This window comes from Myodes glareolus, chromosome 1 (genome assembly GCF_982192425.1).
Source record: "Myodes glareolus chromosome 1, mMyoGla1.1, whole genome shotgun sequence".
Classification (NCBI taxonomy): Eukaryota; Metazoa; Chordata; class Mammalia; order Rodentia; family Cricetidae; genus Myodes; species Myodes glareolus.
The window spans coordinates 16,897,757-16,915,532 of record NC_142026.1 but is presented as its reverse complement, the minus strand read 5'-3'; the positions used below and the strand labels follow the sequence as shown (position 1 = coordinate 16,915,532).

The 17,776-nt window shown below is 51.5% G+C and overlaps 1 protein-coding gene across 2 annotated transcripts; it reads right to left on the bottom strand.

Annotated features, from left to right (window-relative positions):
• Positions 1 to 11,222: 11,222 nt before the first annotated feature.
• Ctdsp1 (CTD small phosphatase 1) lies at positions 11,223 to 16,613 on the bottom strand. 2 transcript variants are annotated; one of them, XM_087904279.1, is made up of 7 exons: positions 16,214 to 16,613; positions 14,772 to 14,920; positions 14,299 to 14,403; positions 14,108 to 14,164; positions 13,448 to 13,540; positions 13,147 to 13,332; positions 11,223 to 12,773 (listed from the first exon to the last, which is right to left on the bottom strand). In XM_087904279.1, exons 1-7 carry the CDS (start codon positions 16,278 to 16,280, stop codon positions 12,645 to 12,647), a joined length of 786 nt encoding a protein of 261 aa, XP_087760405.1. In that variant the 5' UTR covers positions 16,281 to 16,613; the 3' UTR covers positions 11,223 to 12,644. The 2 variants fall into 2 exon arrangements, with proteins under 2 accessions (XP_087760405.1, XP_087760408.1); XM_087904282.1 differs by lacking the exon at positions 16,214 to 16,613 and adding an exon at positions 15,231 to 15,365.
• Positions 16,614 to 17,776: the final 1,163 nt, after the last annotated feature.

Below are 17,776 nucleotides of genomic sequence, written 5' to 3'. Positions count from 1 at the left end.
CACAGTCTGTTCTGAAGTATCTCAGACCCTTTTCCAGTGTGTGTGCGGTGCACATCTACTGTATGTGTCTTCTATCAGCCTGTGTGAGTGTACTTTTTACCCATACATACACCTTTTAGGTTTCTTTCTTTCTTTTTATGTGTATGGGTGTTTTGTCTATGTACTTGTGAGGAGCCTGTGGAGGCCTAAAGAGGGTGTGGGATTCTCTGGAACTGGAGTTAGGGATGCTTGCTAGCTACCGTATCGGTGCTGGGATGGGAACCTGGATCCTCAGCAAGAGCAGCGGTGCTTTTGGCAGCTGAGCCATCTCTCCAGTCCCACACACAGCTTTCAAAGCAATTAATTAGTTATTACTATTCTCATCATAATTATTATTTTGTATGTGGAAGTCAGAGAACAACTTTCGGGGCTGGGCTCTCTCTTTCCACTGAGGGTTCCAGGACCAGACATCAGGTTCAAGCGTGTGCGATGTCTTTGCCCACTGAGCCATCTTTACTGCCCACATTTGTCACCATCTGCATTTCCAGCCTCCCCACAGTGTATCCTCCTGACAGCAACGTTCCTGTTAGCAAATAGCTCAGGACGGGGTCTCCAGCTGTCAGCAAATAGCTCAGGACGGGGTCTCCAGACTATCCAGCTGTGCTCATTGCCTGCCGTCTACATCCACTCTCACTGCGGGTGTGGGTTCAGTGATACAACTCACACTGTATGGGCCCGGGCTCAGTTCTCATATTACACCAAAAAAGTGGAGAATTCCTAAAAGCACCTGTTGTGGTGGCCCATGCCAGTAGGGTTTGCTAAAGGAGGTGGAGGCAGGAGGATCACCAAGTCAAGGCCTTCCTGGGCCGGGTAGTGGTGGTACACATACACCACCACAGACACAAGCAGGTCTCTGTGAGTTCAAGGCCAGCCTGGTCTACAGAGAGAGTTCCAGAACAGCCAGAGTACACAGAGAAACCCTGTCTTGAAAAATAAAACCAACCAAACAAACAAAAAAACTCCAAAATAATCACAGGGCCATGCTCCATAGCTCAGCTGGCCTGCAATTTCTAATCCCTACATACTCTCAAGTACCAGAGATGTAGCCATGTGCAACCAGATCCAATGGAGAATATGTGTGTTGATTTTTTTGGGTTTTTTTTTTTTTTTGCTTGTTTGGTTTTTTTTGGGGGGAGGTTGTTTTGTTTTGGGTTTTGGTTTTTCAAGACAGGGTTTCTCTGTGTAACAGCCCTAGCTGTCCTGGAACTAGCTCTTACAGACCAAGCTGTCTTTGAACTCACAGAGATCCACCTACCTCCGCCTCCCAAGTGCTGGGATTAAAGGCGTGTGCCACCACCACCGGGCAAATACGTGTTTTTAAAAAATCGTTTTATGCCCGGAGAAATGGCCCAGTGGTTAAAAACACTGGCCGCTCTTGCAGAGGACTCTGACGGGATTCCCAGCGCACAGAGAACAGCTCACAAACCTCTGTGATGTCATTTGCAGAGGAACTGATGCTCTTTTCTGACTTCTGGGGGTGCCAGCCACATGCATGATGCACATACATACACACAGACCAAACCTCCTGCCTCATACACACAAAATAAATAACTCTAGAACAAACTGTTTCAAAGTGTTGGAGATGTAACTCAGTGACTAACCGTGGGCTTGAATACAAAAAGCCTTGAGTGCAATGCTCGGCCTCCAAATAAATACATGAATTTCTAATTTCTTGTTATGATAAACATCAACCACACAGAAAAGCAGAAACAAGTGTGACAACCATCCGTGGATTAAGGAGCTAGCATATTCGCCATGTGTTTATGATGTGTGTAAACGTATGTTTGAAAGGAAGTTTCATGAAATACTGTTCCTTTGCTGCCAGTGTCTGTCCCTTTCTGCTCCGCAGCTCCAGTACGATCTTCATAACTGAAAGTGTGCGCCAGTATTTAGCACACCGCCCGCTCTCCAGTCCACAGTCCACCGGTTATCTCCACCCTGACCTTATCAGCCTTTATGTGTGGAGTCAGATCAGGAACAAGGATCTCCTTCGGCTGTCACGTCTTCTCAGCGTTTTTTAATCTAGAAAAGTCCCTCCCCTTTCCCCATGACCTTGGACAAGAGAACCATCTTACAGGGTGTCTGCCTTATGGGTAAGCCCCAATTTTCCTTTATAGTATTATTTATTCACGCTTTAAAAACAATAATAACAAAAACCCAAACACACAAGGTCTCATGTAACCCAAACTGGCCTCAGACTTGCTTTGTAAAGCCAAGAATGACCTGGAACTTCTGATCCTCTGGCCTCTACCTCCCCAGTGCTGGGATCATGGGAGTGCACCCCCCCTTTTTTTTTTTTTAAGGAGGTGCTGTGATTGAACTTGAGGCTCTGTGCATGCCAGGCAAGCACTATATTAACTGAGCTACCTCCCCAAGTCTTACGATGCTTTTTTCCTAGGGTCAAAATTCAGATTTATTTATTATTTTATAGAGACAGAAACTCACCCAGTAGCTGCACTGACTTTGGACCCATAATCCTCATGTGTCAGCCACAAAACATGTGCCAGCTTGCGTTTAAAAAAATGTTATGTCCTTATATTGAGTGTGATGGTGCATGCTTGTAATCTTAGCACTTTGGAGGTAGAAGCAGAAAAATCAGAAGTTCAAGACCATCCCCAGCTGCATAGTGAGTTCAAGGCCAGCTTGGGCTATATGAGATCCTGTCAAAACAAACAAAACATTAAATTTTAGGCATTGTATTATTATTGTTTTGTTGTTATTCTCCTACCATTTCTTAAAGCTTGAAGTAGATTCCAATTAGACACTTTCCTCAGACATACTTGAGAGGCGTGCCTTCTCAAAGAAAACCCGTCATTAAGTATCATTGGGGAATCTTCCTAAGGCAAGATAACAATCTACAGGTCAGGGGTGGGGCCAGAGGTTCCCTGGAGATGCTGATACTGCTGGTCCTTGAATGAGTCCATTCTTTCAGCACAAGGTCAAAGGTCACCACACTGAATTACATCAGAGGACACTGGTGTCAAGTTATTCCAGCGTAAGCAATGTAAAGTCTGAGGCCTCGCTTACATCAGCAGGCCCCACTTTCTATTGGACTCATCCTGGTCCAGAGTGTGTGCCTGTGTTCCCAGCCACTTAAGCAGCAGAAGCAGGGGAATTGTGTGAGCCCTAGAGTTCAAGGCCAGCCTGGGTAACACGGGAGACCGCATCTCAAAAACCAAAGAAATAATAGACCTACCACCACAACAAGAACAAAAAGTCACAGTTATGATAGGTTGAGACTAACACACAAAGTCTTTGATTTCTCACTTTGTATGTCTTTAGCAGTTGTCATTTTGTTATTAATTTTTAATTGGTTAATTTTAAATTGCAGGGCCGATGATTAAATGTGCTTTGTGTACAGTTGGCGGATGCTGAACTACCCCTCTCTCAGATCTGTTCTTCCTCCCTCCCTTCTTTTTTGCTAGACGTAAAAAAAAAAATGTGTATGATGTTCCAGTTTGTAAATTCCTGTCCTAAGCTGGGCAATGGTAGCACACGCACCATTTAGTCCCAGCACTCAGGAGGCGGAGGCAGGCAGGTTTGGTCCCTACACTGACAAGGCAGCTCAAAACCACCTGTAACTCCAATTCTAGGGGCTCCAATACCCTCTTTTGTCCTCTACAAACACAGCATACATGTGATACACAAGCATGTAGGAAAAACATTCATATATACATAAAAATTATTTAATAAATAAAGCTTAGAAGAAGTTCATGGTCACTTTGGCTACATAGTGAATACGAAGCCAACCAAGGCTACATAGTGAGACACAGTCTCAAAAATAAACAAAAAACCCAAACCAGGGCCAGTGAGTTGCTTCAGTGGGTAAAGGCTTTGTTGCTAAGTTGAGGACCTGAGTTCACTCCCTGAAACTTATCCGGTAGGAGGAGACCTCTGCAAGGTGTTCTCTGGACTCTACATATAACCACTTGGGCACTACACTAAATTAACTAAAAACAAATAAAAGACAAAAAAAAAACATTTTTCTCTGATATTCCTGGTTCATCTTCCAAGGTTTTACCGTTTTATACTACTGACACCAGTATTGTACCAAGTGTGTTTGCTGCAGTGTGTGTGTGTGTGTGTGTGTGTGTGTGTGTGTGTGGTTTGTGTGTTTGTGTGTAACAAGCATAGTTATCTGCTCCAAGCCACACAGTTAGTGGTATCTTCACTGCTGTGTCTCTACAGCTGGATACGGTCACTCCCCTCCTTCTTCACCCCTGCCCAGAAGCAGCTCAGTCACACTTCCTGCCCAGGTCATTTATCGACTCCCACATCTGTCCTGCCTAGCTGGTCACTCTGCCATCGCCACAGTTCAGGCCTATTCCCCTCCTCCAGGACTGTGACTGTGTCCTCCTGGTAGAGTCTTACTGCCCCTCACTTAGTTCCCAGTGCGCAGGTGACAGGTGTGTCCACATCCATCTTAGTTCCCAGTGCGCAGGTGACAGGTGTGTCCACACCCATCTTAATTGTTTCCAGTGTGCAGGTGACAGGTGTTTTTACACACCTTTCCCGCTTATGGGATCTTCACGCCCCCTCGGTTGTACCCCATGTCTATTAAAATAACGAGGGACACTTTCACTAGACCTGGTACAAGACTGTAATCCCAGGACCTTAGGAGGGTGAGGTAGGCATATTGTCTTGAATTCAAGGTGAGCCTGGATTACATATCAAGACCTCATCTCAAAAATTAATAAATGAATGGAAAAAGAAAAAAGAGCTCGCAAGGTAGCTCAGCTGGGAGAGTGCTTGCTTAGAATGCATGAAGCCCCAAGTTGAATCCCCAGAAACTCATAAATCCAGCTTGGTGGCCTATGCCTATAATCCTATTACTGGAGAGGGGCAGGCAGGAGGATCAGGAGTTCAAGACCATCTTTATACAGTAAGTTACATAGTAAATGTGGTTAGCCTGATCTACATGAGATCTGTCTGTAAGTAAATAAATTAAAACACAAAGAAAATAAAAATAAAGCTGGGTGGTGGTGGCGTACGCCATTAATCCCAGCACTCGGGAGGCAGAGGCAGGCGGATCTCTATCAGTTCGAGGCCAGCCTGGTCTACAAGAGCTAGTTCCAGGACAGGCTCCAAAGCTACAGAGAAACCCTGTCTCAAAAACAAAAAACAAAAAACAGGGGGCTGGAGAGATGGCTCAGAGGTTAAGAGCACTGACTGTTCTTCTAGAGGTCCTGAGTTCAATTCCCAGCAACCACGTGGTGGCTCACAGCCACCTATGAGATCTGGCGCCCTCTTCTGGCATGCAAGCATACATGGAAGGAATGTTGTATACATAATAAATAAATAAATAAATAAGAAAGAAAGAAAGAAAGGAAGGAAGGAAGGAAGGAAGGAAGGAAGGAAGGAAGGAAGGAAGGAAGGAAGGAAGAAAAAAAGAAGGAAAAGAAAAGGCAAGACAAGAAAAGTCAGATGTGGTAAACACCTTTAATCCCAGCACCGGGGAGGCAGAGGCAACCCTGAGTTCAAGGCCAACCCTGGTCTACAGAATGAATTCTAGGACAGCAAAGGCTACACACACATGAAAAAAAAAAAAAAAAACAAAAAACCAAGCAACAAACAAACAAATAAATAAAATATGAGAGGTCACCCCTTAATCTACAGCTCCTTTCCTATCGTCCTCCACATGGGTGCCAGTCCAACAGTCTTGTCTTTTGCTATACTCCCCGCTACAGCCAGCTCTGAGGCCTTGCTCAGGAGCTCACCCTCCTCACTCCAGCCATCTTGCCTGCCCTTCTTCTTCATGCCTCACTCCAGCACGGAATTGCTGCTCAATCCCCTGGGGCTGCCCTCGAATGGTGAGGGATCCATGCGCCCTCCAACCTCCCAAGCTCCTCACAGGCGTTCCCAGCACTGAGTGCCGAGGTCATTTGTCTGATCCCAGTGTCTCTTTCTCACTGGGTGATATGATGAGCTCTATTCTGGTGAGTGGCAGGGAGTCAGTATTCTGGTTATAATAGGTGTGACTTGTGGGGCTCCCCCATGACAAGGTGGCTAGAGGCCTGAGTTTCGAATTTCCCTAAGGCAACATCTGGTTCCAAGAAAGGCCACCCAGGAACAGACCATCCAAGGGGAAAGTACCTACTGTTCCAAAGGAAATTCCTACCATTCAATCCATTGTAGATAGGATGTACCTTAGCCCAGTACACACCTATCCCTTTCCACCAAGACACCCCTAGACAAAAGTCAGCCAATTAGGGGTCCTGAACCTTAGAAATCCCTTAGAAATTCTGCTTTGATTAAAAACCCCACTCCAACTGAGCTCGAGACTCTCTGGTCGTGTCATTGCGTTGGACATACGGAGAGTTTAAGTTCGCACTTGAATAAAGACTCTTTGCTTTTTGACACATGGGACTCGGTCTGTTGTAGTTAAGTCACAGGACCGCCAAAGAAGACCACCACAGAGCTCGTATCTGATGCACACACACTGGGGTTTATCCGTAATCCAACACACGGCCCCGCAGCAGGTAGGGGAGAATGCCCCGAGGCTTCAGGGTAAGGGGCTTTTCAAGACAAAAACTGCAAGGCAGGGTGGCACAAGCCTTGGCGTTTCGGGATTGGGTAAAAGTATACAACTTTTGAATTTGTTGGTTGGAGTAAAGGGGAATTTCACAACAGCCGCTAATCAGATACCTACAAGGACATTTGAAGCAGGCAGATGTAAACAGATGTTCTCTGGACACCCTAGTGGGTGTCCTGGTCACTTTGACCAGGGTTGGCACAGTTTCATGGGAGTGTTTATGACTTTGCTGGGCTGCATTCACCCCCCCCCCCACTTTGTTGGGTCTTGTGTAAAATGGAGTTCTTTTTCAAAATGGAGTTTGTTCTGCTCCTTCAGATCTCCTTGTGGGTTTTTGGGGAACTCCACAATCTGGACATAACAGTACTAACTACATTTTGAGCTTTCTCTAGCAAGATGGAGCTGAGACAAGTGTCTGGTGCTAGATGTTAGCTACCTGGATGAAGGTATCCCCTGACACAAATGTGATTGGTGGCCACCTGGTGTGGGAAGCCCTTCTGTATGTGTGTTGCTTTAATTGGTTAATGAATAAAGAAGCTGCTTTCGGCCAACGGCTTAACAGAATATAGCCAGGCTGGAAGAGATAAATAGAGAGAGAGTAGGCGGAGTCAGAGACGCCACGTAGCCACTGGCAGGACAGCTGTGCCAGAACCTTACCCATAAGCGCTGGTAAGCCACAGCCACACGGCGATACACAGATGAATAGAAATGGGTTAATTTAAGATATAAGAGTAAGCCAGAAATACACTTAAGCTATTGGCCAAACAGTACTGCAAATAATATAGTTTCTGTGTGATTATTTTGGGTCTGGGCAGCTAGGAATGAACTAACAGCCTTCTGCCTACAGCCACCAGAACTTTTTCCTCCTAAACTGATGTCTAGAGCTGGGTGTGGGGCATTCCTGTAACCCCACTACTTGGGAGTTGGAGGCTCAGACGGTCAAGGTTATCCTTAGCAACATTGTCGAGTTTGAGGCCAGTCTGGGTGACATGAGACCCTGTCTAAAACAAACTAACACAGCAAAATTCCTATCTGGAAGCTAAGATAGTATTCAGGATAACATTTCTAAGTCCCAGTATCTTCAGCCTGTCACTTGAAACATCTCACTTGACTCCGATCTGCAAGTATTGACTCTGCCGGCACTGGCCAGTGGAAGCATCGCCTGGTGAGAAGTCTTTGCTTCGCTACCGCTGACTTGACAACACCGCAGACCCTCTTTGTGTCATTTTGGATGTCATGGTCTCCCTGACCATTTGGACAATTTATTCTATGGAAATGAGATGTTTTGTTCATCTTAAGACCGCAACATGATTTTCAAACTTGCTTTTGTTTAATCTTACTTCTGCTTTGTGTGTTGCAATAAGCAATTCCAAGGTCATCTCATCTCACGTGGCACATCCTTTGACTCTGAGCCCGTCCTCCCCGTGGTGGAATTAGGACCATTTTGGTTAGATTACCACTGATTGTCTAGTTGAGAAACTTGACAGCCTTGTTGGTCCCACAAAACAAACAGGCAAAGCCCAGGGGCTTTTGCTTAAAAATCTTTTTGTTTTTTGTTATATTGAGGCACAGCTTTTCTCCTCCCCCCTTTTTATTGATTTTTGTTGAGCTCTGTATTTTTCTCTGCTCCCCTCCCCGCATCTCCCCTCCCCTTTAACCCTCTCCCAAGGTCCCCACATGAGGCACGGCTTTTCTACATGGCCCAGCCTAGCCTTCAATTTCCTATCCTCCTGCCTTAGCCTCTTGAGTGCTGGGATTATAGGTGTGTGCATCTCCATTCCCAACCCTGCTTAAGTTTTTCTCATTGTAAGGTTTATTGTTTTTATTAAGGAGAGATGTGTGTGTGTTCCCCTGGAGATGGGGTTAGAGCTGGTTGTGAGCTGCTGCTATGGGAACTGAACTCGGAGCCTCTGAGCCATCTCCGGCCCCCTTTGTTTATCTTGTTTATTGTCAAAGTTTTGACTGAACTAAACAGAGTTCTGTGCTCTCTAGTATGAGGAAGTCTCCACATTTCTGACCTTGGTGACATGCATCTGTCTTCTCAGCTCTTGGAAAGTGAGGCAGGAGGAGCGCTTGGACTTCATAACAAGGCCCTAACAAGGTTTCTAAGCTTTCTCAATAATTGACTTCCCTGAGGGTTATGCAATCAGGTAAGGCAGCTTTTTCCAAGCTTTCTCACCATTCGTGCTTACGCTAAGTACTGAAACTCAGTACTCAGTCAGTACTGGGTTTACATGGCTGCACAATGCTGGGACTCCTCATTGCCCTAGTGCCTGGATTAGGGCTGGAATGTAGCTCAGTGGTAGAGCACTTGTCTAGCATGTATGAGTCCCTTAGTTCAATTCCCAGCATTCAAAACAAAAAACAAACCAACAAAAAAACACCATCAAGGGGGCCAGGAGGATCTGGAGACCCTAATCAACTGGTGGAGAACGCCATTCACTGCCAAGGAAACGGACCCCAGTGAGTAATTTGTGAGTGTTTCTGATTTACTATCAGATTTTTTTTCAGTACTGGGGATTAAATTCCAGCCCTCAGGCATGCTAGGCAAGTACTCAAGAGGCTAGTGAGTTAGACCTTAACCCCTGCTGGTAGAGATTTTAACAACGATCAAAGACCAAGTTATGATATGGTTTCTATAGAAACTCTTTTTTTTCTTTTCCCCTGAGACAGGACTTCTGTGTAGCTCTGGCTCTTCTGGAACTCATTCTATAGACCAGGCTGGCCTCGAACTCACAGAGATCCACCTGCCTCTGCCTCCCCGAGCCGAGGTTAAATGCGTAAGCTAGCACTGCCTGGCTGAGAAACTCTTATCTTACCTCTTTTCCTTAAATTATTGGTTGCGTTCACACCTGTGCTTTGATATGACTAAAACTTTCTTTTTCTCTTTTCCAGACTTACTTTTAATTAATTAATTATGCTTTAATTTTGGAACTATTCCCAATCGGCCCCTGAGGGATTTACACTCAGAGGCGTCTCTGGAGTCACTAACTCCAAAGAAAATTTAAGGATGTTCAAAAGTAGTCTCATCTGATCCTGGAGAAAGAATACTCGTATTTAAAAAATACTATGTATCCCTCCGAAATTAATGGCATTTTTCTTCTTTAGTCTTATGTGTGTTCTGCCTGCACTTAACGCGCACCACATGCCTACAGTGCCCGAACAGGCCAGAAGAGGGCACCAGATCTCTTGGGACTAGAGTAGTGTACGTTTCTGAGTCACCATGTGGGTGCTGGAAGTTGACCCCGGATCATTTGAAAGAGCAGTCAGTGCTCTTAACTGCTGAGCCGTCGTTTCCAGCTCCAGGAATTAATGTTACTTGCACTGGGACGAATTCCTTGAGAGCAGAAGCAAACCTGACACTGACTGGTGCTGACAAGGAAGTGCCCACACATGCGGTTGAGTTTAACTGCGTGGGCAGAGGGTGTGTGGTTGCTGGGTTGGGGAGTTTGACTGTGGGTCTCAATGGAAGCTGGTGCTCTGCTTGTCTGGCCTCTGGGAATGCAAATTTGAGGCGACTACTGTTTGCATACAGAGCAGGAAACCAAGCCAGAGCCTGAATGAGGGCGGACGGAGGTCAGGGCAGGATATAAATCTTGCAAAAGGTACTCTTGGTCCACACAGCTCCTGGTCCACAGAGCTGATTCCAGGGTAGGCTACTCGGGTGGAAGTTTCTTGGCTCTTTTCTATCAGGTAAAGTAGTAGGGTGGGGTAGGGTAGGCAGAATGTGGTGAGGGACCATTTTCACACCTATTGCAGACAGACAGACAGACAGACAGACAGACAGACAGACACACACACACACACACACACACACACACACACCCCTGAAGCAAAGGCGATTCGGAGCTAAATTCTTGGTAAAGAGGCATGGGTGGCCTTGGGAAGGTGGAGCTAGGGGATGGGGATCAACATTTGGGAGGGGTATATCCCCCCCTTTCTCTACTCTGTGTGGTGGGGAATGGCTGAGCTCCACACGTTCAGAGGAGGGCTGATTGAGGCAAGCTCCGAACCATCTAGACGTGGGGTACTCTAGGCCGGGGAGTGCCAGGATTGCGAGCCCGGGAGGCCCCTAGCGGCAGGCGTCGGCTTTGGCCTGGCACTTCCTGCCCCGCCCAGGCGGGGTTTGCGGAAGACGAATTTGGCTGGAGGGGCGTGGCCAGCGCTGGCCGTAGGCCGCAAGGCCGGATCAGGGCACGGCCAATGTGTGCAGGAGGCCTCCGGGCGCCCTGGCGTCCGCCCCACCCAGTCCCCTCCCTGCTGGCCCCACTGCCCGGAAGGCTGTAGACCGAGAGCAGCCTGTGTCTGCCTGGCTTTCCGCCTCCCGCCCCGGGCAGGCCCCGCCCCGCATTCCAGCGGTGGGGGCACCGTGGGGTTTGCGTATTCTTTTATTTATTTAGTGTGTGTGTATATACGTGGGGGCGAGCTCGTGCCATGGTACGTGTAGGGAGGTCAGAGAACAACTTGAGGCGGTTCGTTTTCTCTTTCCATCACGTGGGTTCTGGCAACCGAACTCAGATCGACCAGATGCCCAGACGGTCCCCTCCCGGCCAATTTCTTCTTGCCCAACAAGGTTCTGAAAAGCAGTCGCAGGTGTAGGCCATTCACGCACTGCGAGTCCCCTTCCCCAAAAACCACAGAGACAGGATCGGAAGGGGTCTAGCTTTCTCTTTAGTTATCACACTGAGGTGCTGGTCAGAGAGAAGGCACTTAATTGGGAAGAAGTCATCCGATTCAGGCCAACCACACCCTCTCGCCCTTCACTAACTCCCTTGGCACTTGTGTGTGGATCCCCTTAACCCTCATACTCTGGGGAGAGAGAGACTTGAACTCTAGACTCAGCAGGGGTGGGGCGGGGCTGTAGAAATATAAGTCAGTTGGCAGAGTGACCTGGGAGCTGCCCCCAGCCAGCAGGGGGCCATGGGGGGGAGGCTGCGGGGAGTGAGGTGGGGGATGAGTTGGCACTGGACGTGTGGGGACAGCTTAGTAAGTTTTCTTGGAGACTTCCCGAAGCCCACCAGAAGGTTCCACTTCCCGCAGATACTCTGAAGGCACCAGTAAACTCTGAGGTTTTGGGGTGAGACACGGATGAAGCAGACCCCCTCCCACTCAGCTGGCCGGACTAGCTCACTGCTGGGCACAGGAGGTACTCAATACATGTTTTTTGGATGAACAGAATAAAAGGGCTGCGACAGCCAGAAGACCGGGCCTGTGACCCTTCACGGCCCAGCTTGTTCCATTTAGAAAACAGTAGTTTTAAAAATGTACAAATCCTTGCCCTCCCTCCCCCAATTTCTGGGCCCAGGGAAGGGGTGAGGGAGGAGTGTCTATTCCCACCCTCTCCTCGCCCCTTCCCTTAAGAATCTATATACACATATACACATTTATATGGCACCACGGGGGAGGCCTGCCAAGCCCCAGGCTTTGGGGATATTGGGGGCTCAGATGATACAGGGTGCAGCCATCAGCCTTGGACAAGCTGAACTGGGAGTGTTCCCTAAGGAAGGTCCCCTCTTTTACAAATGATAATAGACTTTCTCCCTCTCCTCCCCTTGCAGAAACTGCTGGGGCACCATCATCCCAGGGAGGAAGAGGGAAGAGGAGAGGCTGGTTCCTCCCAGGTCAGCCTAGATCTGAGAAAAGCTGATCAGCAAAGAGGGTTCTATGCAAGGCACTTGGTGTCCAGTTCCCAGACTGGGGGTGGGGGCAATCCAAGGCATGGGGCAGCAGAAACCTTGCCCCTACCCCCAAAGCAGAACTGGGGCTATGACACCCAATTTGGCAGCAGAGAAACATGGCAGCATGGGGAAGAGACAACAGAAGGGGGGGGCAACAGGCAGGGCCTCCCCCTAGGTCCCCTGAAAAGAGGGGAAAAAGTTTGAAGGCACTGATACAGGGGGCCAAGGGCTCTCTGTCCTCCACGCAGCCTGGCAGGGGAGACACCCTCTTCCCCAGGGCCATGGATATGGCATAGCCCATGTGGTTTCGTTAACAGCACAGGCAGGCTCCCACAGTCTGACGGGAAGAGGCTTGGGCCTCGGTGAGGGGCAGATCCTGGCCCCAAGACACCTCACTAGCTCCCGGGCCTAGGCTGCCTGAGCACTGAGTAGACGTCGTCCACACGGCTGAGTTGCTCGAAGAAGGGTAAGAGATCGTGTAGCTCAGTGTCGCTCATGTTGTCAAACCAGGAGGCGACTGGGACCTGGGGGGATGACAGGGAAGTGGGGAGGGCTGGTGTCCAGGGGGCCCCATGGCTGGCCCAACCCCTGCCCACACAGCACACGCGTAGATACCACTAAGCCGTGTTCTCATAGAGACTTAGACTGGCTGTGCTTCCTGTGGTTAGGATCCCAGCTGGGACACACTCTATCCATTCTGTCCATTCAGGCCATGATTGGCAGCTTGGAAACTGCCAGATGGGGACCCCAGTCAGAAGTGAGTACCCCCCACAGGCACAGAGTGAACTATGTGAGCAGGCAGCCCCCCCCCCCCCCTGCGTAGGGCCGGGGAGGCCACTCCGGCACATCCCATGCTCCCGTCCTCTGTCTCAGGCCCGGGGTTCTGCGTGTACTCACGGCATTGTCTGGATGGAAGACGTAGGAAGCGGGGGAGTTGTCTAAGATGAGCACCCGCCGCAGGTCGCGGCCCAGCCTGCTCAGGTCCTTTACATAGTTCCCCCGATGGAAGACGCACGACTCTCGAAACAGCCGGGCACGGAAGGCTCCCCATTTGTCCAGCAGGTCAGCTACAGGGTCTGCGTACTGGGGGTAGGAGGTAAGTCATTCTCCCGAGCGAGCAGCGAGCCCAGGACTGCATCTGGTGGCATGCTGGCGGTGGGTGGGAGGGCATGGTTGCCCGACCCCGGGCAAGGCTCACCTTGGCAAGGCTGGCAGTGAATAGTACACACTCAAAGAGCTCGCCCATTCGCTGGAGGAACTCATCCACGTGGGGCCGCTTCAGCACGTAGACCTGGGGAATGAGCCAGTGAGGGAACTGTTGGCCGACAGGCTCGGGGGGGGGGGGGGGTGGTAAACAGTAAGGGGCTGGAACAGTAGAAGAGGCGGGGAGTCCATGGAGGCTCCCCTAAAGTCTGCGAACTGCCCAACCACCCCCCTTCCTGAAGAGGATGGAATGTCATTCCAGGGGTCCCACCTCACCTAGTGGGAGTCACTAATCCCCAGACCCTTTTCAACCTTGGTCTTATTTATCCAAATACAGGAGCCCAGGTTAGCCCTCTCACCCCAAGGCTGCAGGGCACCGGCCCCCGAGCCAAGTAATGGAGAACAGGCTGGCCAGCACCACAACCTATCCTGAATTACTTGAACTGGGTCCCGGGCAGTGGGGGCAAGAGGGGCAAGAGGACCCCACAATTCTGCAGGTCTGGAAGTCTGGCTCCATCCCCGGGATACCAAATAGCCCTGGGTTTCACATTCTCTTTGAGCCTTGGGCATTCCCCATCTATCAAAGTTCCATTTGGGAAGTACCTGGGGTGCAGAGTGCAGACACCAATCCCCCCCACCTCCCTCTGCCCCTCACCTGGTGAACTACCCCATCAATCTCCACGGGGATGATGAAGTCAGCATTGCTCACTGGCTGTGAGGAGAGAAGAATTGCTGGAGGGGGAGAAGGGGGGAATCCCAGGGGTGGAAGTCCAGCAGAGACCTCCCTCCCTGACCAGGGTAGGCCCCCCTGAGACCGCAGGCTGAGGGCTGCTGGGCAGGGCCCACCTTGAAAGAGCTGTGCACTAGGGTCTCGTCGAGGTCGATGACCACGCAGATCTTGTCCGAGTCCTGGGCTTTGGCCTCAGGAAGCAGGTACTGGACTGGGGTTTGCTGTGGGGAGGGTCTGGGCTCAGTGGGGTGCCTCCTACACAGGCCTCCCTCACCAGCTCTCTACCTGAGGACCCAACCAGATCTTCCACCCTCCTCCTCAGCTTGGACCTTGCCAACTTTGGACCAGGGGTAGGCTATATGGATCCCTCTTCCTCAGAAAGTTCCCATTTATACGGGATATAGACTCAGCTGTTGGCAGGGGGTGGGGTTTGACAAAGGCAGGACCTAGAGGGAAGGTGCCTCCCTTTTCTGACCCTTTTTAAGGCCAGCAGGTGTGTCAGGAAAAGTTCAGCCTAGACCCCCTTCTGCCACATTCACTGCCAGCTAGGCCCAGGTGAGTCTGCGGTTCCCTCCTGGCCACCACACACCTTAGGGATGGCGCCATTTTCCTCCACCAGCAGGGGAGCCCCACTGTGGGCAGGCCGAGGCTCCCCATCATCTCGGCAGACACAGCAGAAGAGCGAGTGGAAGATGCCCCGACTCCGGGGCTTCTGGGAAGCTGCTGACTTCTGGTCACCTGAAGCAAGGAGTGAACGTGGGCACACTGGCCTGCATGCAGAGGCTCCACGCACGCACTCGGGTCTCAGCCCCTGAGCACAGAGAACGTGGGCACTCCCCCTCCATCAATGTCACACCAGGGTGCCCCTGGCTCTCTAGGAAATGCCCCTTTCCAGGGGCCCCTGCAACTCTTCGACATAAGGAAATCTGGTGTGGCCAAGAAGGCAGCCACTTTAAGGAATAGGTGGCCTAAAGGAGGGGACAGATGGGGGGGGCTGCTTTCTCTTTTTCCTAGGGTTGATTTTCAATCACCTGACCCCACACCTTACCTGGGCAGCCCCTGCTCATGAACGTCAGGGCTCGGGGCCCCACCGTCCACTCCCACTCTCCCTCCATTCTGTCTACCCCATGAGTCCAAAGTTCTCAGTAGAGCCTGGGCCCAGAGGCCAGTGTCCCAGGGCTGTCAGCCCCGCCTCCTCCACCCCGCCCCGTCTCAACCTTAGACTTGTGCGAGGCACAGGCCTTCAAACTAACAGACACATCCCAGCCCGCCCCCCCCCCGCCCCGCGCCCACTTTTCTAATCCTTTCTGCCTCCAGCCCCCAGAGAAGCTGGGACTGGACCGTGGACAGACCCAGACGACTCCCCGATCTTGAAGTTCACACAGGGGAGAAAGGGTGATCCCCACCCAGGCCAGCTCCAGGGGCTCCGCCTGCCCTTACAGGGTCGGTGCGAGTGTGCACAGGCCCGAAGCCAACTGGCCTGGCCTGCTGCAGCCGGGGTGCCCCGTGCCCTGCTGGACACAAGGCTCGCAAGTCTTGTCTTGCACTCTCAGGGGCTCTGTGCCTCCGAGGGCGTCGTCCGCACCTCCACGCGAGACGCCCGAGTTTGTGGGAACGTGGTTGTGTGTTGGCGGGAGATCCCTGCAAGACTACCCAGCCCGCTGTCACCTCAGCACCCCTTCCAGACCTCAGCCTGGAGGGGGCGGAGCCTCAACGGGTGGCCAGGCGGCCGCCTCACCCCCACCTTCCAGTCCAATTGGCGCCAAACTGGGGGAGGGGGCGACGCCCGGGAACCGCCAGCCTACTAACCCCTCGCGTGCCTCCTGCCTCAGTTTCCCTACCAGAAGCACACCGAGCGCTCTAGCGGCGCCAGGCCCCGCCCAGCGCTTCAGACTCTCGCGGAGTTCAAACTCTCCCCGGCCCCGCTGGCGGGGGCTCGGGCTGGGCCGAGGCGCGCGCCCGGGGCAGTGGCAGCGGCTGTGGCGCGGAGACAGCCCTGAGCCCCGACCTCCCCTCTCGCCGCCCGTGTACCTTTGCCCCGCAGCGGGCCCCGCGCCTCCTCCTTGCTGATCTGAGTAATGACGGCCGAGCTGTCCATGGGGCCCGGCGCGCTCCACTCCGGCCGGACTCTGGCCCCGGCGCCCGGCCTCCCCCCCGGCTCGGGCCGGAATCGGGGCGCGGGGGGGAGGGGAGGGTGGGAGGGAGGGATCCCCGCGAGCTTCGGAGGGGAGGGGAGCCAGGTTCTCGGGGGGAGGGGGAGGGAGGGGGCGCGGAGGAAACTTTGTTACAACATGGAGTTTCCTCCCCGCGAGGCGGATGCAAACATGGAACCCGGGCGCCGTTTCAAGGCTCCCCCTTAAAAGGGCAACGGCTTCGGCGCGACCGGGGCTCGGCCGCCGCTTTCATCACTTCTGGGACCCGGCGGATTGGGAGGCGGGCCCGGTTCCTGCGGAGATCCAGGGGGCGTCGCCTCTCTTCCTGCGGCGTTCTGGCGGGACCAAGCCTCTGCGGCTGCGTGGCAGGGCGGCCAGCGGTAACCGGCCGCGGCAAACTAGGGAGCCCCGCGCCTAAGGCCCGCCCCAAGCGCCCGACCGGAGTGCCCGAAGGCGACGCAGCCCCACCTCTGCGCATTCCAAGGGGCTGACATAGGCTGCCTCCGTTTACTCCTCTGGAAAATGGGATGATGCTAATTTTTAGGAAATGCTAATTTCCTCTGTAAATTGGGTGCTTAATTTTTTTGTGTGGTCCTTCGAGACAAAGTTTTTCTGTAGCTTTGGGGTCTGTCCTGGAACTCGCTCTGTAGACCAAGCTGGCCTCAAACTCACAGAGACCTGCCTGGCTCTGCTCCCGAGTGCTGGGATTAAAGGCATACGCCTCCACCATCAGGCTATTTTTTTTTTTTTTTTGAGACAGGATTTCTCTGTAGCTTTGGAAGCTGTCCTGGAACTTGCTCTTGTAGACCAGGCTGGCCTCGAACTCACAAAGATCCCCATGCCTCTGCCTCCAGAGTGCTGGGATTAAAGGCGTGCGCCACCACCGCCCGGCGCTATTTTTTTTTTAATTTTTAAAATATCGTTTATTTGTGTATGGCCTGCAAATGTGTACGTGTACCACGTACGTGCAGTACAGTTCAGCGGCCAGAAGGAGGCATCGATTTTACCTAGAACTGGAGTTAACAGAGGGTTGTAATATATGGATCCTAGGAACTGACACCCTGTCCTTTCAAGAGTAGCGAATGCCCTTGAGCCATCTTTCCAGTCCCCCCCCCCCCAAGAAAACAAACTTAAAAATTACACTTATTTGTGTATGGGAGGGATGCGCGCCCCACGAGTGGAGATCAGAAGTTCTCTTCTTCCACCAGGGGATGGCTAGATCAAACTCCGGTGGTCAGGCTCACCAGCAGACACCTATACCCACTAAGCCTTCTCGCCTGCCCTAGTGGGTATTGTCTAACGTTGTGGCTATCGTGAGTGGGGAAAAAGGCACTCTTTGCTAGTTCCAGTTATGCAAGCTCATCAAATTATGGAATCCTAGAAAGATGCTTACTTCTGTGCATGTGTATGTATGCCAGAGCCTACGGTGGCCAGAAGAGGG